Consider the following 22,573-nt stretch of genomic DNA (forward strand, 5'->3'; position numbering starts at 1 on the left):
AAAAAGTATAGGACCCATCTTTTTGTTGCTTCCAAGAAGTGCCCTTCACAATCAAAGAAAGTCACCACTCTTCAGCTAAAGAGTGGGAGGATCTATTCCAAGCAAATGGAACTAAGAAACAAGCAGATATACCTATTCTAATTTCTGACAAAATAGACTTCAAATCAAAACTAGTCAGAATGGACAGGGAAGGACACCACATATTCCTCAAAAGAAAAACCCACCAAAAGGAGATCGAATTCTTTAACATCTACGTCCCAAACACAAGGCACACAAGTTTATTAAAACAAACAAACAAACAAAAAAACTACTACAGCTTAAATCATATATTGATCCTCACACACTGATAATGGGAGACTTTAATACCTCACTATACACCACTCTCATGAATAGAACAGATCATGCAGACAAAAACAAAACCCAGAAATAATGGAAGAGATGTCATAAACTAAATGAACCTAACAGATATTTACAGAACATTTCTTCTTCACTGCACCTCACAGAACATTCCCCAAAACTAACTATATATTCAAACACACAGTGAGTCTCAACAGATACAAGAAAATCTAAATAACACCCTGCATTCTATCTGACAGCCACAGATTAAAGCCAGGCATCAACAACAGAAACAAGAGAAACCTGAAAAACTTATGGAAACTGAATAACTTTCTACTAAATGAAAAATGAATCAAGACAGAAATTAGTAAATTAAACACTTTCTAGAATTGGGTGAAAATTAATACACAACAAACCGAAACTTATGGGACACAACGAAAGCAGTTCTAAGAGGCAAGTTCATAGCATTAACTGACTATATTTAAAACAGACAGACAAACAGACAAGCCTGGAGAAAGCTCATATTTGCAACTTAGCTGCACACTCGCTCTAGAAAAACAGAGGAAATCAAACCCAAAAGGAGTAGATGGCAGGAAATAACCACACTCAGGGGTAAAATAAGTAAAACAAGAAAACAAAAACAAAAAATACAAATATTAATGAAACAGTTGATTTGAGAAAAAAAATCAATAAAATTGACCCTTATCCAAATTAACTAAACAGTGGAGAAAGAAGATCCAAATTAACAAAATTAGAGATGAAATGGGGTATATAACAACACACACCATGGAAATTGACACCAAAAGCAATCAATCTACACATTTAATTCAGTCCTTATCAAAATCCCAGGGTGATCCTTCACAGAAACTGAAAATAATCTTAAATTTCATTTGGAAGCAAAACTAACCCAGGACGGACAAACCAACCGTGAGTAACAGAAGAGCTGCTGGAGGTGTTACCATCCTTGATTTTAAGTTAATCCTACAGATGTACAGCAATGAAAATAGCATATTACTGGCATAATCACAGGCACACTGATCAATACAGCAGAATTAAGAACCTGGATGTAAGTCCTTAACTATTTTACAAAGAGACAAAAACAAAACAAACAAACAAATCCACATTGGGGAAAAGATGTTATCTTCAACACTTGATGCTGGTTAAACTGATAGCTACATGCAGAATAAAACCAGATACTCAACCCTCACCCTGCATAAACCTCAGGCATCAATTTAAGACCTGATTCCCTGAACTGGGTAAAGAAGAAAGTAGGGAATACACTTGAAATTACAGGCACAAGAAAAAGCTTTATGAATAGGACCTCTGTAGAGTAGACATTAACAACTGATAAATAGGACCACATGAAATAAAAAGCTTCTTTACAACAAAGAACAGTCTCATTCCAGGGAAGAGGCAGTTTATTAAGTGTGTGGGGGTGGGGGTGGGGGCGGACAATTTTATATTTGACAGAAGGTCAGTTTCTACAGAAAGAACTAAAAATCTAAACATGAAGAAAAAAATACTCTAATTAAATGTTGGAACAAGGAACTAAACAGAGAATTTGAAAAAGATGAAAAACAAATAGGTGAGAAACATTTTTTTCAAACATGCAACTTCTGTCTTGGTCAGGGTTTCTATTGTGATGGAACACCATGACCAAAAGCAACTTGGGGAGGAAACGGCTTATTTAGCTTATATAACTTCCACATCACTGTCATCATCCAAGAGGTTAACACAGGAACTCAAACAGGGCAGGAACCTGAAGGCAGGAGTTGATGAGAGGCCATGGAAGAGTGCTGCTTACTGGCTTGCTTCATGGCTTGCTTAGCCTGCTTGCTTGCTTGCTTTTCTTTTTGTTGTTGTTGGTTTTTTAAACTTTTTTTATTGGCTATTTTATTTACATTTCAGATGCTATCCCCCTTCCCCAATCCCCCCTCCTGCTTCTATGAGGATGTGCCCCCACCCATCCACCCATTCTCACCTCCCTGCCCTCAAATTCCCACACACCAGGGCATCCAGCCTTCACCACCAAGGACTTCCTCTCCCACCTATGCCCAACAGGGTCATCTTCCCCTACATATACAGCAGGAGCCATGGCCTCTCACAGCACTCTGAACCACCAGCTGAGTGGTGGCCCCACCTACAATGGACTCTCCCCAGTTAGTCACTAACTAAGAAAAAGTCCTACAGGTCTGCCTACAACCCTATCTCATAGAGGCAATTTTTCAATTAAGGTTCCCTCTTGTCCCATGACTCTAGCTTGTGTCAAGTTGACATAAAACTAGCTAGGACATTAGCCATCAGGGAAATGCAAATTAAAACTACTTTAAGATTTCATCTTACCCTGATCAGAATGGCTAAGATTAAATAAATTAAAAAAAAAAAAAAGTTGGAAAAAGAAACGTATTCCTTGCTAGTATTGGTGCAAACTAGTTCAAACAATATGTAAATCAGTATAAAGGTTGCGCAAAAAGCTAAAAAGAGATAACTCCGACCGTTTGCCCCTCCTACTATCTTTCTGCCATCTTCCCTCTCGGTCACCATGGTGCAAATGAATGTTCTGGCGGATGCTCGCAAGACCATCAACAACGCTGAAAAGAGAGGCAAACGCCAGGTCCTCATCAGGCTGTGTTCTAAAGTCATTATTCAGTTCTTAGCTGTGATGATGAAGCATGGCTGCCTTGGTTAATTCGAGATCACTGATGATCACAGGGCTGGGAAGATCACTGTGAACCTCACAGGCAGGTTAGACAAGTGTGCAGTTATAAGCCCTAGATTTGATGTTCAACTCAAAGACCTAGAAAAATGGCAGAACAATCTGCTCCCATCACGCCAGTTTGGTTTCATTGTGCTGACAACCTCTGCTGGCACTATGGACCGTGAAGAGGCAAAAACATACTGGAGGGAAAATCCTGGGATTCTTTTTTTAAACGTAAAACCTAAATAAAAAGCCTTCATGGACTGTGGGGGAAAAAAAGAGGTAGAACGAGATCTATCACATGATCCTACTAAACTACTGTATTTAGTTACTTTTTTGTTGCTGTGATAAAACACCATAACCAGGAGCAGTTTATAAAAGGAAGCTGTTTCCTTGAGATTATGGTTCCAGAGGGGTTAGAAAGAGTTCATCAGTGAAAAGAGGCAAGTGGCAGGAATCGAGGCAGGAGCAGGAATCTGAGAACTTACATCTTCAAATGCAAACACAAAGAAGAGAGTGGACATAGGTGAGTGTGGTGGTTTGAACAGGAATGGCCCCCACAGAATCACGTATTTGAATAGGTGGACCAAAGGGAGTAGCACTGTTAGGAGGTGTGAACTTGTTGGAGTAGTGGGCTGGCTTTATGGGAGAGGTATAGCACTAAGGGGTGGGCTTCGAGATCCTGGGAACTCAATCCAGTTCTGTCCTGCTGGCTTTGGATCAGGACATACAACGCTCAGCTCCTTCTCCAGCACCACGCCTGCCTGCACACTGCCATGCTTTTCGCCATGGTGATAATGGACTGAACTTCTGAACTGTAAGCCAGCCCCAATTAAACATTTTCCTTTAAAAGAGTTGCTGCACCCATGCTATCTCTTCACAGCGATGAAACCCTAGCTAAGACAGGGAGGCTACATATTTTCAAAGCCTAACGTACTTCATCCAGCAAGGCTACATTTCCTACATTTCCCCACATAAAACCACCAACTAGGGACCATATGCTCAATGCCTACAATGATGGGGGACATTTCTCATTGAAATCAACATTACTATCCTTGAGCAAACATTCAAAGGACTCTATCTTACTACAATGGTACCTGCTCATCCAGCTTCATGGCTTCTCCTTAACAACATCCAAGAAACAGACAATGAATGTATAGTGGAAATGTAGTACATTTACTAGATGGTGTATTATTCAACCGTTAGGAAAATGATACCATGTAACTTCAATCACAAAACATGGAGAAAATAAGCTGGTATTCATCCTGAAGCTTTATCCTTTCTAGTTAGCTTTCATAGTGGTGGAAGGTCTCATGCATGCTACTGGAGAAGAAAAGTAATCATCAGTCTTACCTAGCTTTGAACCCTGTGAGCTATAACAACTAGCTTGGCATGGCATGTCCACAGGATCAATAGTGGCAAGAATGTTGTGGGAGTAACTGTGGTGGTTTGAATGAGAATGGTCTCCATTGGTTCACAGACCTGACTGCTTGGCTCCTAGTTGGTGGAACTGTTTGGGAAGGACTGGGAGGTGTGGTCTTATAGGAGGAGGTGTATCACTAGAGTTCAAAAAAACCCATGCTATTCATATTTAATTTTCTTTCTCAGCCTGGTGGCTGTGTCTCAGGACATAAGCTCTCAGCTACCTCTCCAGTGCCATGCTTGCTTGCCTGCTTGCTTGCCTGCCTGCCTGCCTGCCTGCCTGCCTGCCTGCCTGCCTGCCGTCATGCTCTTTGCCAAAATGCTACGGACTCAAAATGTTATGATTACACCAGAAATCATGAGCCTCATGTTAAATGATTATTTTTATAAGTTGTCATAGTGATAATGTTTTCTCACGACAATAGCAAAGTAACAAAAATAGAATTCCATACCGAGAGCTCTGACAGACCTGGCCATACCGTTTCCTTTTTGTGAGAAGTATAAAGACTTTGGAACTTTGAACTAGGAGATTGGTTGATGTTCCAAGTGGGGTTTGATGGACCATTCTCGTAGCAACATAGAAAATGCAATTGTTGCGAACTATGTACACCATGGAGGCCTCAGCTCAAGAAGTTTCGGAGAAACAACATTAGTAAATAAGCTAAAGACCATTCTAGTGGTATTTTATCAAGGACAGTAGTTGGTTTTTACTCTTGTCCTAAGAATCTGTCTAAGGCTAAATAGAAACATTTTGGACTAATTTCTTTGACAGAGACAATCTCAAGACAGACCAGTATTGACTACACCACACAGTTACTAATGATCACTCTTATGCAGATCTACAATAAAAAAGAGCAAAAAGCACAAAAGAAATAAAACATGTACAATTTGAAGAGAAAAAGAGCACCAGGAAATTCCATGTTAAAGTCAAATCTTGTGTTGACAGAGATAAGGAGAAATGTAATAAAGGGAGTGTACTCTTGGACCAGACCCCACCCAAGTAATCCTGCAATCTAGGGGGGGAAAAAGCTTAAGGAATTATATGTTCCTAAAGAGCAATAACAAATCATAGCTTATGTAAATACAATCCGAGAAGGAGGACAGGTTCCATCCCAAGCAGGCCTCAGAACTTGACAGCATCATCCATGTGGTTCTGGTTTTACTCCATGATTCAAGAAAGCCAGTGAGGCCAGGTGTGTACCAGGAGAATGGAGGCCCAGAGAGGACACTGCATCAAGCTGTAAAAGTTCAAAGTCTAGATTGCACTGGAGACTCCAAAATACTGGTGCCAGAGCTGAGGGATCTCTACCTGGGAGAGCTGCGTACAGGAGTAGAACCAGCCCAGAAGAGAGAAGTATGCGCCAGTGAAGCTGGAAGAATGGAGCTATCTAACCCTTGGACAGCAGACTTGGAGTTTCAGGATTTGGAATTACTCCTATTTGAATTTGGTCTTGCTTTGGTCCGGTATTTCCTTACTATGCCCATGTCACCACTTTTAGAAGAGCAGTATGAATTCTGTGCCATTATATATAATTTGTATGTTGGAAGTATGTAATGTGCTTTTTGATTTTACAGAGTGTTATAATTAAGAGATTGCTTTGAGTCTCCAAAGAGATGATAGACTCTTAAACAGTCTTGAGACTGAAAGACTATGGAGAGTTTCGAATTTGATCTAAATGCATTTTGTATTATTATATGGCTACAAGCCTACGGAGGCCAAGGAGTAGGCTGTGGAGGTTTGAATGTTTTATCATAGCAATAGAAAAGTAACTAAAATGGTAACCAAGCACTTTCAGACTGATTTAAAGGCCTAATCCATAAGATGGGACCCATACTCCATACATTAGCAGGGCCAAGAACCTGTGACTAGATTATCATCAGCACTATCACTATTATTCCTCTAAATGAACACAGTATTAAAATGAACCCTAATAACTTGTTGCTGTGCCCATAGAATTATAAATCTCTCAGCCCACATCAGAGAAGTGTCTTGCAGATGTCAATTAATGGGTGTGTGTCTCTGTGTGTGTGTGTGTGTGTGTGTGTTTGAAAAAGAGAGAGAGAGACAAAGAGAGACAGAGAGAGAGAGAGAGAGAGAGAGAGAGAGAGAGAGAGAGAGAGAAAGAGAGAGACTCCTTTCCCTGAAAATGACCAAAATGAAAGTATTTTCCAGCTAATAGTACAGCTGCACATATGAGTTCATAACAGTTGTGGGTGCTAGGAATCAATTTTTTGCCTTCTGCAAGAGCTGTAAGTGCTCTTATCTACTGGCTCATCTCTCCAGCCTTAAAAACGTAATTTTTAAAAAAACAAAAACATAAGCTGGGAGTGGTAGTACATGCCTTTACTCCTAATACTTGGGAAACAGAGTCTGAAGCTAGCCTGGTCTATAAAGTGAGTTCCAGGACTAAAGAAACTATATCTCAAAAACAAACAAATGGCTAAGGGCTGGTGAGATAGCTATGTTGAGTAGCACTTGCTACCAAGCCTGGCCACCTGAATTCAATTCCCAGGACCCACATGGTAGAACCAACTCCTGCATGCTGTTCTTTAATTTCTAAGCATATGCCATGGCACATGTGTATCTTCACATACACAGACACATACACACACATACACAGAGAGAGAGAGAGAGAGAGAGAGAGAGAGAGAGAGAGAGAGAGAGAGAGAGAGAGAGAGAGAGAGAGATGCACACAAGACTCTTGGTCTCTGCTGACTGCTTCTCACAATCAGCAATACATCCAAGACATGGACTAGCCGTGTGGGCAAACTTACAGAAGGACAGGACAACCCAGCAAGTATCAGAGATCCCAGAGCAGTTATCTTATTGTTCTACACAAAACCACTATTTGAGATGAGAACATTCTTGTCAACAAATTTTAATATTGCCCACACAGGAAGAACATTCTGGAGTTATGACTCATTGTGGAGGGAATGTCTTTTATAAAAGTCACTTTTTATAAGAAGTGCTGGGGATAAACCTACCATGTCTTTTCTAAAAAGGCAACTTTATTTTTATATGTGTGAGTATTTTCCCAGCATGCAAGTCCTGATGCCTACAGAAGCCAGAAGAGAGTTCAAACCCCTTGGAACTGGAGTTATAGACAGTTGTGGACCTCGGAATCAAACCCAGGTCCTCCAAAAGAGTCGCCCTAACCCTTCACCTCTGTCCACCTTTCTAGCCCCTCTATGGCGTCTTACCATTCAAAACAAACACTGTCTTCCACCTAGACTTTTATGTATAAAATTATGTTACTCTAATATGTTTAAAAATCGTTCATATAGCCTTTAAGTAACTCAAGTATTCTTTTATAACTTGAAAAAAAAACAGATAAAATCACTCAAAATCTAGTTTTATCTTTTCTGACCACATAATATCTAACACTCTTGTTTTTTAAATGTCTCTACTAAACAAATAAACAATATTTCCATAAGACAGGCAATATTCAAAAAATTATAGTCATGTTTCTGAAGATTAAAAAGATAACACCCTCAAAATAATGGCCAATAGAGAAAGGAAAATACAGTAAAATGTTGTTCTCTGAAAAACAAAACCACACTTGTGTTGAAGATTCTGTAGATTGATTAGCTGACTCTAACTTCCTGAATGTGGAGTATTGTACACTGAGGGCCTGAATTACCTAGATCTATCTTTAGTCTCCTGAGAAGCTATTTATTACCTAGCTCTGTATCCACTCAACAGCCTTCTGACTATCGAGTTGAGCCTTTGGAATGTATTAACTTGGACTACTAGCTTCCATCAACCCAAAAGTTAAAAATGTCATTAGACAGATCAGAGACATGGAAAAGAGATTACTTTACTTGGTTATAAACTGTTTACTAGATGTCCCCATCAATGTATTTGGTAAATACACCAAGTTAAGACCGTACTTACTCTGAGTATATAAAAGTTCATGTGATCACTATGTAATGGAGAGGATAAGAATGCCCTAAGTCTCTGTTGGAATTGTAATCAATGTTCAATACACTGGATGAATGTCCTCATGACAATTTCTAGTAGAGATGAAGTCTAGAAGAATCTAGTCCTTTGTGAAGTGAGTCTCAAAGGTAGAATTTCTGATAGTTCTGCATTAGCAGGTATCAACAAATTTTTAACTTATAAAAGACATTTTTGTCTCCAGGAGTGACCTAATTTAGGTTAGGAATTAATGCAGAGACACAGCATTCAACCAGTTCTTCAAACTAGAAGCCCACAAACACCCTTGCCTCCATGTCCCAGATTTTTCTTCATTATCTGTATGCATATGTTTTGAATCAATTCAGGAGCAATTTTAGAAGTCTATAGGCAGCCCCTGTCCTTGCACTTGCAGCCTCTTAAGAAGTCAGGTATGGTGAACCACACCTCTAAAAAAATATATATAGTATTTTTGATACAGAATAGCTCTTGTTCTAAAGTAAAATATATGTTTATATATATAAGATATAAAATATATATATATTATATATAATCTCACTTCCAAACATATCAAGACTAAGAAATACTAGCGAAACAGAGTGGCACCTATAATTCCAGATAGACAGAGGCTGAAACAAGTTCAAGGTCAGCCTGAGCTACAAAGCAGTTTAAGGCCAACAACTTAGCTCGAGAAAAATACTAAAATTAAAAAAGAGCTTGGCATGTACCTCAGGAGTCGAGCACTTGCCTGGTATATGCAAGGCCCTGGGTTCAAACCCCAGAATTACTACAAACTCTATCTGTACATAGAAAATTTCCTACCAAAATGTCAGTAATGATTATCACTAACTAGGATTCAAGGTTACTTTTCCCCCTACATTTATTCTTCTTGAAAGTTTAAAATGTTCTAGAATAAGGGTATATTCTTCTTATATCAGAAAAAAATATGTTTCAAATATCAGTCCATTAACATGTTATAAAGAAAAAATACAATTTAACATTTGTTAAAAATTAAAAAAAAATTGCTCTCTGACTAAGCAACACTCATGCTCAGTTTCAGTCACAGCTTTACAAACAGATGAAGGATACTGGACACTGTCCTGCTCTCGTCTCACTCCAGCACTGCCGGGCAGACTAGTCCTAGAGTTCAGTCACCAAGCACAAAAAACCTGAAGGCACACAATGTGCACCTACAAGAGACGTTTCACTTTGCATTGACACTTTCACCTTTTGAACTAGATGCTCAGAAGTATCCTAGAAAAGAGTGCCCATAAAACATTCATAAGCATCCATAAGAAAAAACAATTAACAATAACACAGCACAAAATTAGAACTACCTGCACAGATGAATAACCATCAATATACCTTACATTTTAAATTCTTATCAAGAAAATCTTTGTTGTCACTGAGCAAGCTTGGTGGGTAACACCTATAATCCTAATACTTGGTAGACTTAGGTGAAAGGTATGCTTTGAGTTCAGAAACAAATTGGGTCACACTGTGAGTTCCAGGAAGCCTGAGCTCCAAAGTAAGGCTACCTCAAATAGGAAATGAAAACACTTTTTACAATTAGATTGATTTAAAGATTATTGCTATTGCCTTAGTGAATGAATGTACAAAATGCCCTAAAAGCATTTAGAAAGAATGAACAAATGAAAGAAAGAAAAGGAGGGAGGGATGGAAGGGGCAGGGGAAAGGGGGAGGGGAGCATACACTTTACCAACTAGGACTTAATAAAAGGGCTACCTTACTTTTAAAAAAATCAGTAGTTCAGAGCCCAAAAAAATTAAAGTTTTACACCAGATTTTTCCCAAATAAACGATCTTTAGTATACTTACTAGTAAATACAGAAAAGTACACAACAACTTCATTTAATGTATAATCATCTTCTGGCAACTACATTCAAACATCATGGACTAACTTTTATTATTAATTTTTAAAAATCTATTCATTTTTATGTGTTTTGTCTGAATATATGTATGTGAATCACTTGTATGTCTGGTGCCTAAGGAGGTCAGAAGGAGGCATAGTATCCTCTGGAACTGGAGTTACAGTTAACTATGAGCTACCATGTGGGTGCCTGTGGTCAAACCCAGATCCTGTGGGAGAACACGTGCTCTTCATCTTGAACCATCTCTCCAGCCCCTGGACTACATACTTAGTATATTTTTTCCTGAATGAAAAACTGTTTTAGGGCTAGAGATATATAACTCAGGTGGCAGAACGCTTGCCTAGCCTATACGAGGTCCTGGGCCTGCACCTGAGAACCACCCAAACCAGACATGGTGTTACAAACCTGTAATCCTGGCACTCAGGAGGAGGAGGCAGGAGGATCATCCTCAGCTACACAGTGATTTGATGCTAGCCTGGCATACATGAGACTCACTCTCAACAGAGAAAACAAAATAAAAGAATGAAACCTTAAATATTTTCATAATATTTTTAAGTTTTACAAGACAAGAAAACCAGAAGAGAGTAAAGGAGAAATATTAATCAAAGGATATAAAATTTCAGTTAGGAGGAATAGGTTCAGGGTATCTATTATAGATCATGCTAACAACATTAATAACAATTTTAGGAATTCTTGAAAAGTACTATGAAAAGTACTAAGAGATTTTTCTCACTATAAAAATGTGACTTGGTAAAGATAGAAGTAATACATGTATTTAGTTCAATTTAGCAACTGATCAATTTATATGTATTTGATTGATGTATATATATATATATTTGATAATGTATATGTATTGGAAAGAAACATGTACACTGTAGATATATGCAGTTTTTAATCAATTTAAAAGAAAACAAAACGAGCATGGTGGTTGTAATTACAGCACTGTTGAGTCTGAGGAAGGAGGACCATGAGTCTGAAGCCATCCTGAGCTAAATAGTCTGTTTTTTAAAAAAGAAAACAAATAAACAAACTGGGGCTGGGGAAACAAAACTACCAATGAATATTATGACTTTGCAAAGATCTACATTGTTGTCAGGTAGTATTTCCTGTGTTTACAGCTTTGTCATACTCATTTTTGTATTACTAGGACGTAGCACACCTGGAGCACAGAACATTTCTCTTAAGGTTGGTGTTATGGTTTGAACAATAATGGCTAAGATATTCGAATCCTTGTTCCCCAGGTGGTAAAACTGGGAAGAATTAGGAAGTGTGGCCATGGTGGAGGAAGTGTGTCACTGGAGGTGGGTTTTGAGGTTTCAAAAGTCTATGCCATTCAGAGTTAGAATGCACTCTCTTTCTCTCTCCCTCTCCTTCTCCCTCTCCCACTCTCTCCCCCTGGCCCTCTGTCTTTCTGCTTCCAACGTGTGGATCAGAATGCAAGCTCCCAGCTATAGCCCCAGTACCTACCTGTCCACTGCCATGCTCTCCACCATGATGGCCATGTATTCACCCTCTCAAACGATAAGGCCCCAATAAACTTTTTCTTCTGTAACCTGCCTTGGTCATGGTGTTTTGTTCCAGCAATCAAAAAGTAATTAAGTCAGCTGGGTAAGTGCACTGGCTAGTGTTATGTCAACTTGACACAAGGTAGAGTTAACTGAAAAGAAACCTTTCTAGAGAAAATGATTCTGTAAGATTCAGCTACAGGCATTTTCTTAGTGACTGACAGGAGAGAGCCCAGCCCATTGTGGGTGGTGCTATCCCTGGGCTGTTGGTCCTGGGTTCTATAAGAAAGCAGGCTGAGCAAGTCATAATAAACAGGATAGGAAGCAGCTCCCCACCAAGACCTTCGGCTGCTGACTCTAGGTTCCTGCCCTGCTTGAGTGCCTGCCTTCACTGCTTTTGATGATGAGCTGTTATACGGACTGTGAGTGAAATAACCCCTTCTTCCCCAAGCTGCTTTGGTTATGGTGTTTTATTACAGCAATAGAAACCCTAACTAAGATACTAATAAATGAACCCATAAGCAACAGTTTTAAAACTCTACCCATGAACTGTGCTAGTTCCTTCAAATACAATCTATTCTAGAAGAAAATTAACAAAAATAAATGACCCAATTTTTAAAAAATCACAGGACGTGGTGCTGGACAAACAGTAGTGTTGACAAATCTCAGGGTTGAGAGCACTGGATGCTCTAAGAGAACCTGGGTTTGGTTCCAACACCCAAACAGCAGCTCACAAACATCTAAACTACAGTTCTTGTGTATCTAACACCCTCTTTTGGCACTCCATAGGCACTGCACACACGAATATACTTAAAAAATACACAGGCAAAACACTAACATTTAAAAATGAAATAAAAATAAGTAAATAAAAACCAAATGACAGCAAAATCAGGAGAAGACATCTATAAATAAAATGGCGGGGAAATGTTCTTGTGCAAAGAAAACTATGGAGACATTAGCACTTTCTTAAGAACTATGCTGCTCAGACTGGAAAGATGGCTTGGCAGTTAAGAGCACTGACTGTTCTTCCAGACGACCTGGGTTTGATTCCCATAGTGGCTAACAACCTTCTGTAAATACACAATTTCCAGCTACACAAAATGTACAGGGCACAACACGAGTACTATTTTGCCTGGAAGTATTTAGAAACTAAAGTGACACAGGAATGAGTCAATATGCTGCAAGTTTCATCTTCTGATTCCATAAACTTACATCTGAGCACATTACTGTTCTCCTGCTATGCTCAAGTTCTACATGTCTATAGAACTTGGGATAGTTTTAATTAGGTACCTGCAAATTGCCAGAAGTGTGTGGAAAACCCAAGGAAGGAACATATTTCCTCCTTATTCTTTAGAGCCTATGTAAAGTTCAGTGAAAGCATTCCTGTTTCTATTACTAAGAGTCTGAGCAGATCCACTGAAGGCACTACTGCCCCTCATACCTGAGGGTCTGGGAGGGTCCCGTGAGAGCACTTGTACTTCTCACTCTTTATGATGTGAGTGGGGTCAATGGAAGCACCACTGGTTGTCCTTGCTTGGTATATTGTTCCACTTTTTTTTCTTTAAGACTTTGCCTATTTATGTATTTATTTACTTATTTTTGTTCTTTTTGAAATAGGGTTTCTCTGTGTAGCTCTGGCTGTCTAGGAACTTCCCCTATAGACCAGGCTGCCCTGGAACTCAAAGATCTGCCTGCCTCTGCCTCCCAAAGGCTGGGATTAAAGGCGCGTCCCACCACTGTCCTACTGTTCCACTTTCTATCACATGAAGAACTTAAAGCATAACAGATCTCAACAGAGTTCTCTCCAGAGAAGATGGTCCAGAAGAACAACTTCTGGTCTCCATTGCTGAGCTCCTGGACTCTGGGGCTTCTGTCTCACAAACGTGCCATCATTGTCATTGTTCACACTGAATCTGACGCTAACCTTTTTTAACCATTTTATTTGTTTACATTTCAAATGTTATTCCCCTTCCCCGTCTCCCCTCCATGAACCCCCTCACCCCATTCCCCTCCCCTTTGCCTCTAAGAGAGTACTCCCCCAACCATCCACTCCCACCTCACCCCTCTAGCATCCGATTTCTCTGGGGCATCTGACCTCCCACTATTGCCAAATGAGGCAGTCCTCTGCTACATATGTAGTTGGAGCCATGAACTGGCCCGTGTGTACTCTTTGGTTGGTGGTTTAGTCCCTGAGAGCTGTGAGGGGTCTGGTTAGTTGGTACTGTTCTTCTTCCTATGGGGTTGCAAACCGCTTCAGCTCCTTCAGTCCTTCCCCTAACTCTTCCATTGGGGGCCCTGGTCTCAATCTAATGGTTGGCTGTATTTGCATCTGAGTCAGGTGCTGGCAGAACCTCTCAGAGGACAGCCATACCAGGCTCCTAGACATCTTGGCATCAGCAATAGTGTCAGGGTTTGTTCTCTGCAGATGGAATGGATCGCACAGAGGGGCAGTCTCTGGATAGCCTTTCCTTCAGCCTCTGCTCTATTTTTGTCCCTGCATTTCCTTTGGACAGGAACAATTCTGGGTTATTTTCAGAAGAGTGGTGGACCCCATCCCTCCACTGGGAGCCATGTCTATCTACTGGAGGTGGTCTCTTCAGGTTCTGTGACCCTGGTGTTGGGTATTTGGCTAATGTCAACCCCATTAGGTCCTGACACTCATTTTTATACATACTCCCCTTACCAAAGAACCCTCATCCAGGCAGTGGTGGCGCACGCCTTTAATCCTAGCACTTGGGAGGCAGAGGCAGGCAGATTTCTGAGTTTGAGGCCGGCCTGGTCTACAAAGTGAGTTCCAGAATAGCCAGGGATATACAGAGAAAACCTGTCTCAAAAAAACAAAAACAAAACAAAACAAAAAAAAACAAAAACAAACAAACAAACAAAAAAAACAAAAAAACCAACAACAACAACAAAAAACTTCCCTGATCCTTTCTTCAAATCCTACATGTTGGAAGGCAGTCAAAACAATGACCCATGGTGAACAATGCCTTGGGGAACTGAGAAAGAGGCTCCAGGAAAAAAGGCAGAGGGCCTTTTACCTCAGGTGCCTTTTGTTCCCTGAATTGTTCTTGAATATGATTTCTTGCCTCTTGTGACAAATATTTACATTCAGTTTATAAGGCATTTTTATTCTTTCTTATTAGATGTCAGAACATAGCTATAGAACCTTATCTGGTGAAATAATATGTCAAGTGCTAGTCTCAGTATACCCTGAATCTGGACACGGCCTTCTGCCTTGTTTTCATGCTTTCCCAGCTATAATCTATATTATGTGCCAGGCAATTGTGTTTAATTGGTCTGTCCTGGGAAAGTTATGGGAAAGGGCTGCTCTATTAATATTCAGTACATGCTTACTGGGTTAATTTACACGTTTTTCTGATCATGTTTTTCTGAACTCAACCTTCCTTAAATCCTTTCTTTGTTGCATTCATGTATAAAACTACACTGAAACTGAAGAAAGATTGTCTACAGCTTTACACTGCAGTTTGCCCCATTCTTTCAGGCCCTCAGATCCCAGGTCCAGCAGACAAAATCTGCACAGGTTGGCTGAAAGTTAACAATATGCTACCCGAGACTATCAGCAGCCTGCCTACTAGATTGTCAGTTACACCTACCTGGGAAGAATATAAATATAAAGACGGGACAACTTCTTATACTTCACTGTAACAGTATGATTAAGTTCTTCTGTTTGTCATGGAAGTTAAAAAGGATGATTTGATAAACTGTTAACAAAATACAAAAGACCACACACAGTACATTGTAAAATTATAGGCACACAAACCAATCAACACAATAGATTTATAGATTGACTTCATATCTATAAAGTATTCATATTTAATCTAAGGCCCATCTTTAAAATTAAAATGAGAATAATACAACTAAAGCCTCAACATACAGGCTGATAGGTACATACATAGTAAATTTCAATCACCCAGGTATTTACTGATTATTTTTAGAAACCTTAGGACACTATGTTCTAAGTTACTGGAACACCTAGAACACATATGGCAATGCAATCTAATTGGCACAGCCCGCACCACCTGGGCATAACCAGGTGAGTGTAAAGAAGCAGCTCAGCAGCGCCTCCTTCCAGCTCATCCTCAGAGAGCAGCAAGTACTCAGACTAAAATAACTGAGTTACCAAGCTGATGCACGTCTCATATCATAAACTCTTAGAAAGTATCAAAAAAGCCAACTGTTTATTCTTTCTTTACATGAGACTACCATGCATTCTTTTATTTATTTTGTTCTTAGATTATAGATATTATATGTTGGCTAGAGCTACATTCTCCTAAACTTCCAGAAAAACAAGGGAAGAAAGTTGTCTCCCTCTAAAGGTATACACAATAAGAGAACATATCCAAAGAAACTGGACGGTTTCCATTCTCAGTAATCCACACAATGAGTACAAAACAAACAGACAACTTTCACCAAGTTAAGCAGCAATGTACAAAAGAGGTTGCTGTTTCTATGCCTGTAGTCACAACATCAGTATTTACCGGCAGTAGTAAAAACAGGAAAGAATCACACCTTATGCTACCATGTCTGGGTTCTCAAATAAGAATGTAAGTGCAGCATTGTCCATCTTAAATTTTCATTTTGCTAAATAAAATTAAAAACTGTGGGTGAATTTATCTAATGGTGGGAACAGGAAGTTGGTACCATACTGGCTCACATCATCTCATGTTTCTACAACACGGCGAGTCATAGTCATCAGTGGACATTACAGTCTTTAACATGTACATCTTGTTCAAGACAAAATATCAAAACAATATCCAGAAACCCCAGGAACCAGATAAGCATGTTAGCACATACCTGTGGTCCCATCACTCTGTGGCTGAGGAGACCTCGTCTCCAAACAACCAAACCAAACAAACAAAACTGCACGGGATTGTCAGTGTAGTTCAGTGGTAGACTACTTTACTATCACACTGGAAGCCTTAGGTCTGACCCTAATACTAAAAACAAAAAACAATTAGAAACAAAACTAAAAACAAAAAGAAAACTGGTCAATTACTTTTTTATTCCATTAAAGTTTTGGCTCATTATGGCAGCAACTTTATTTCCTTTGTGAAAATATTTGCATTTTGCAAACAATGTTTTAAAAGCTAGTTTATATCAGTTGCTCAATAACCAAGTATTTCTGGAAGTCAGAAACACCTTGCTCCTGCCGACTTCAGTCTTATTATGTTGCTGTTTGGTCATTTAAACTACTAGTTTTCACCAGCTTTCTGACAGCATTTAATTTAGTGTAGCAGAGACACAAGATACCACTACAGCATTCTACAGTGCACCACTGCTTCTTGTTTTTTCTCACCTTGGCTACTCTAACTTCCTGGTTTTATACATTCCTTTACTGCTAGCTGAATGGTGTGTCATATCAGTTACTTTCATTTTCCAAAGCACTCCTGTCCTACACATTCACCATCAATCTGCAGATTTTAAGTTTCAAAAGTGCTGCACTATCACCGCTCTAACTTCAGTTGCTAACTGTCATCACCAAGCGCTGCCTATAATGTTCCTCTGGATTTGGGGAACTCTTACTTTTTAATTGTTGTTTTTTGATAGTTGTACCACATACTCTATGCCATATCTCACAGGAGTTTCCTAGCTGGAAAGGACGAACATTCTCCAAGTTCTTCCTCCACTTAAATTGCTCCTTTCTCCCTTCTAAAACTTAACACTATCTACTTCCACAGACATTGACATCCAGCCTAATACTGCACAACATCTATCTTAAAATATGCACTATTTCCTTCTATCTGAAACTATGACACTAACTCTTTGCTAAGAAAGACAGTGAAAAGATGATTAAGCCTTCTCCAAAAGGTTCAAATACTCAATAAGTAAAAAGCATTTTTAGAAAAAAATAATCAATACCATAACTTAATCATTACTGTTCACTCTTTCAAAATCTCCCTCTATACATGCTCACCCTGGATCTTAAATGATCATATAAAAGTGCCTAGTCTTCCATCTGGTATTTTAAACAATGAAACAATCATCTCAATTCTCCTAACATAAGCTTTCCAGGAACACTTCAATCATGTTATTTACACAACTAAGAAATGAATGAGTCGTCTTGATTTTTGTATTAACTTCTCCCCACACTGGCTGTCACTACTTTTTAAATCAGAAAAGAGAATCTGGACGTTTCCAGGCCTGCAGCACCATGCTAGCAAAAGGTTTACAGAATCACTCAGGGCAAAAGAGATCTCAGCTCATCGCCCACCAAGTGTGCTTCAGGGCGGTAGTCACTGCCAGCGTGAAAAAAGGAAAAGGCCCAGCAACTAACAATGACCAATACTGCCAAGTTAGGAAGTATTCACTACCTGCGCACTTTGCTAGCGATGGGCAAGGATTGACAACCAGGAAGAGGACTGACAGCGGACACTCTCTTGGCGCAGATGATGGCCAGGACACCTCGCCCTGGATGAGGGTGGGGACAGCAATGAGGCCACCTGACTTAGGTGGGGGAGGTGGGTGCGCTGACATAAGTGAGACCCAGACGGAGGCCCTCGCTCGGAGCCGGGTTGGGCCACGTTGGGCAGAATCCCCGAGGAAAGCAGGTGGGCAGAGTGCTGACAGAAGACACCATTTGGGTAAGTAGACAGTGGGAGAGGCAGACAGCAGTAAGGTCACACACCTGACTTGGTCCGGGGTCCAGGTTGTCCGCACTACCTGGACCCGGGATCGGACCGAGATTCGGAGCAAGCGGTGGCTGACACCTCACTTGGGCTTGAGTCCCCCACCCGTCACTAAGAAGGGGAGAAGGGTGGTGCGGACCCGACTCCGCTCAGGGCTGGGGACAACACTCACCCAGGCGGGCAGGTCGCAGGCGCGCACTCCCAGGCGCACAGCTTGCTCCTCATCCTCCAACAGTGCCAGCGCGCGGCACAGGCGGCTGGCCTTGAGGCCGCGGCTCCGGCGGCACCAGGCGAGCAGCCCAAGCGCCAGCAGCACCCAACTGAAGCTCAACCCCAGGTAGCCGAGGGCGTACACCGGCAGCAGCAGCGCGAAGCTGCGCGCCAGCTGCCCCAGCAGCCCCGGCAAGTCCACACTCAGAGCGCTGCCCGGGGCCTCGGGCTCCGAGCGGCCCCCAGCGCGGCCAGTACCGGCCTCCGGCCCCTCGCCCCCCGCGCCGCTCATCGCCAGCCGCGCTGAGCACTCCTCCCTGCTGAGGCGGGCGCGGCTCTCCCACAGACCGCAGGTCACTCCACCCCGCGCGCCAGCGCCCCACTGAGGGGGCCAGCGGGCGCCACCGCTCTACTCCTCAAACGGGCGGGACTCAACGTCATCACCGTGCGCAAGGCCCGCCTCCACCCGAGGCGTCTCCGGCAGAGGGTCTTGTTCAGGCTGAACGCGTGTTTTGGTGACGCAATCACCGTGCGCCCGGTTCTTCCTTATCGGGATCAACGATCCAGAGACAGCCTACCCTGAAAGAATCTGGGCGGGGCGAGATGTCAATCTCCAACCCGATCCCGCCCACCCGGCCGCGCCCTCGGGAAAAGAACCTCGGGCAGCGGACGGACTGTGCACGGTGTTATCGCGCGGTCGGCCCCGCCTCCGCTCTAGTGTTGCGGTGCTGCCACTCGCCTGTCGTGACACCAGGAATGAGCCGCTGGCGATGCCATCACGCCAGGCAGGCTCCGCCCCCTAACCTGTAGGGGCGGTTCCCTCTGCTCTCTAAGGGTGGGCAAGGCGCCAGATGGACACACCCGGACTTGGCTCGGCGGGCGGGCAGGAGGGGAGGCGTGGCTTTGGCGGGCGTTGGAAGGGCGCAATGGCCCAGACGGGTTGGAAGGCTAGCGGGCTGAGTCCTTCTCTGCTTCCTCAGGCTTCTAGTCGGGGCTTCGGCCAACCATCCTCTTGCCAGTCCCAGCTCCCTGGCGGAGAACTTGAACTTGCAGGTACCTAGGGTAGGAGGATGGCTCCTTGGCCTGCCCATGTGAAATGAGAACTTTGTGTCTGCTGCCATAAAATTCGCCTTGTGGCCTTACTGTGTGGTGGTGCCTCTGTGTCTGGTACTCCATCAGGTCTGATTTCCCAAACAGAATGGCCCCAAGTGAGCTTAAGAAAGCACAGTTGTCATGAAGATTTTTTTAAAAAGGCAGCCACGGTCCACCCCACCCCAGTTCAGGTCAAACTCTTAGGGGACATATGTGAAGCTTGCATGAAAAACAAAAAAGGAAGGAAGGAAGGAAGGAAAAAAATATATCTACTTTAAAGATTGCTGAAGAGGAGCTGGAGAGATGGCCCACCATGTAAGAACCCAAGACCTGAGTCGATTCCTAGAATCCACATCTGGCTGTTCACAAGCATCTGTATCTTCAGTCCCGTGGGATCCTCTAATACCTCTAGCCTCCGCAAGCACCTGTACACATGCGCGCACACACACACACAGGTATAATTTTTAAGAAAAATTTCCAGAAGGATCATAGTTGTGGAATCACAGTTGTGGAATATTGTAGATTCAGAGCCAAGTTATCCAGGGCTATATTTTGTTCCATTAGTAGCCACTCATTGTCCATCTCTTGTGTCTGATCTTATGTCACAATCCTTATGATTCAAGTAAAAACCTTTTGGAATGGATTAACAAACCACTGCCTTCCACCAACACAAAGCTACCAGTGTCATCAGTATCTGAAACCTACAGAAAACGAAGTTCCCACTTTTCTGCAACCTGAAGTTTTTGATTCACCAATGTATTTGAAAAGTGCCTTGATTTATGTAGTAAGTACTGAATGAACAAACAAATGCAAATACATAAATACAAAGTCACCTGTGGAAGATTTTCCCTTGAACATGTGTGAATATGTATTATAGCATTTCAGAGGCATGCCATGTTTGAAAGGGAGCAGTAGTCTGCTGGACAAAGGGCAATAAACCAAGCAGAGTGTCATATAGCTCTACTGCTTCTGGGAGACTCCATAACCAAGGCGGCTTATAAAAGGAAACATTTAATTGGGGCTGGCCTACAGTTTCAGAGATTGAGTACATTATCATCATGGCAGGAAGCGCGGTGCCATGCAGGCAGATATGGATCTGTAGAAGCAACTGCGAGATCTACATCCAGATCTGCAGACAGCAGGATGAGAGAAGCCCTGGGTGCCTAATGGCACAGCTCCTCCCACAAGGCCACACCTCCTCCCACAAGGCCACACCTCCTCCCACAAGGCCACACCTCCTCCCACAAGGCCACACCTCCTTCAGCAAGGCCACACCTCCTCCCACAAGGCCACACCTCCTTCAGCAAGGCCAACTGTCCAGTCCTTTCAAATAGTGCCCCTCTCTGGTGATCCAAGATTCAAATCTCTGATCCTATAGGGGCCATTCTTCTTCAAATCACCACACAAGAAGGGTATTTCCTTTTTTTCTTTGACTTCATTTTGTGTGCCTCCACATGAAATTACATCATATAAACCATAAATATGCAAAATAGCAAATGGCAACCCATTCTCCCCACATCACAAGTTAATGCTCTGGATGCTGCTAGGTTTTAGTAACATCAAAATAAGGAATCCCAGGATGGAGAGATGGCTCAGTGATTGAGAGTGCTTGTTGTTCTTTCAGAAGAACAGAGTTTCGTTCCCAGCACCCACATTAGACAGCATACAAAAGGAATCTTAAAGGAATACCCCTCCTTCCAAACCAGAGCCGTTAAACAGGCCCAAGGCTCTAGGAAGTCTAACCCAATTCACCTCTCACATATCCTGCAGACCAGAGGCTACAAAAACTGGCAATCTGACTTAACTCCCAACTCACAGTTTTGAAAAGCTGTTTGTCAAAAAAAAAAAAAAAAAAAAAAAAAAAAAAAAAAAAAAAAAAAAAAACAGTTCCTGGGACTGGAAAACTGGAAAAGCTATGCTCTTACCCCTCTACTGTCAATTGCAAAACCCCTCTCAGATTGAACCATGAAATTCTCTTATACCCTGGCCACTGGGTCTTGAGATCCAAACTCTCAGAGCAATGAACTTCTGCTTTTGCCATGAAGGGCAATATGAGTTTTCATTCTTTCATTATGCTTGGCTTGTTTAATTCTTTTTTCTTCTTGGAATTGATTTTTATTTCTGAAATTATAATTCTGCTATGCCTTCCCTTTTTCTCTTCAGCCCTTCCCACATATCCCTCTCTGTGCCTTCTCTCAAATTCATGAACTCTTTTTCTTTGTTTACACACACACACACACACACACACACACACACACACTAATCTTAGTTAGGGTTTTATTGCTATGACCACGGCCATGGCAATACCTATAAAAGAAAACATTTAATTGGGGCTGGCCTACAGTTCAGAGGTTTAGTCCATTATCATCATGGTGGGAAGCATGACAATATGCAGGCAGACGTGGTGCTGGAGAGGCGGGTGAGAGTTCTGCATCTAGACCCTAGATCTGCAGCCAGCAGGAAGAGACATTGAGCCACTCACTAGGCCTGGCTTGAGCTTCTGAGATATCAAGCCCACCCCCCAGTGACATGACACACTTCCTCCAACAAGATCACACCTCCTAATAGTGCCACTCCCTACTTTCTAATTGGGCCATTTTTATTCAAGCCACACACATTTGTGTGTGTGTATATATATAATATATATATATATTACATATATACATATATATATACATATGTATTATTATATACATGTGTATTATATATGTGTATATATAATACATATATGTTATATCTATATATTTAGAAATATACACACATTGTATGTATATTTATACATACAATTAGTTGAGTCACAGAACATAGTGAGAGAGCAAGAGGGGGAATCACAAGGAGGGGGATGGGGAGAGG

At 41.7% G+C, this 22,573-nt stretch overlaps 1 protein-coding gene and 1 pseudogene across 2 annotated transcripts in view; one reads left to right on the forward strand and one right to left on the reverse strand.

The window, feature by feature from the left end:
* Esyt2 (extended synaptotagmin 2) overlaps positions 1 to 19,073 on the reverse strand; it is a 90,613-nt gene extending 71,540 nt beyond the window's left edge. Inside the window, exon 1 of one of the 2 annotated variants that reach the window (XM_076920948.1) lies at positions 18,591 to 19,073. In XM_076920948.1, the coding sequence (XP_076777063.1) occupies positions 18,591 to 18,920 (330 nt within the window). In that variant the 5' untranslated portion in view covers positions 18,921 to 19,073. The remainder of the gene's footprint in view (positions 1 to 18,590) is intronic. The other variant, XM_076920947.1, reaches the window with a different exon arrangement.
* Positions 2,879 to 3,266, forward strand: LOC143436597 (small ribosomal subunit protein uS8 pseudogene; annotated as a pseudogene).
* Positions 19,074 to 22,573: the final 3,500 nt, after the last annotated feature.

This window comes from Arvicanthis niloticus, chromosome 23 (genome assembly GCF_011762505.2).
Source record: "Arvicanthis niloticus isolate mArvNil1 chromosome 23, mArvNil1.pat.X, whole genome shotgun sequence".
Classification (NCBI taxonomy): domain Eukaryota; kingdom Metazoa; phylum Chordata; class Mammalia; order Rodentia; family Muridae; genus Arvicanthis; species Arvicanthis niloticus.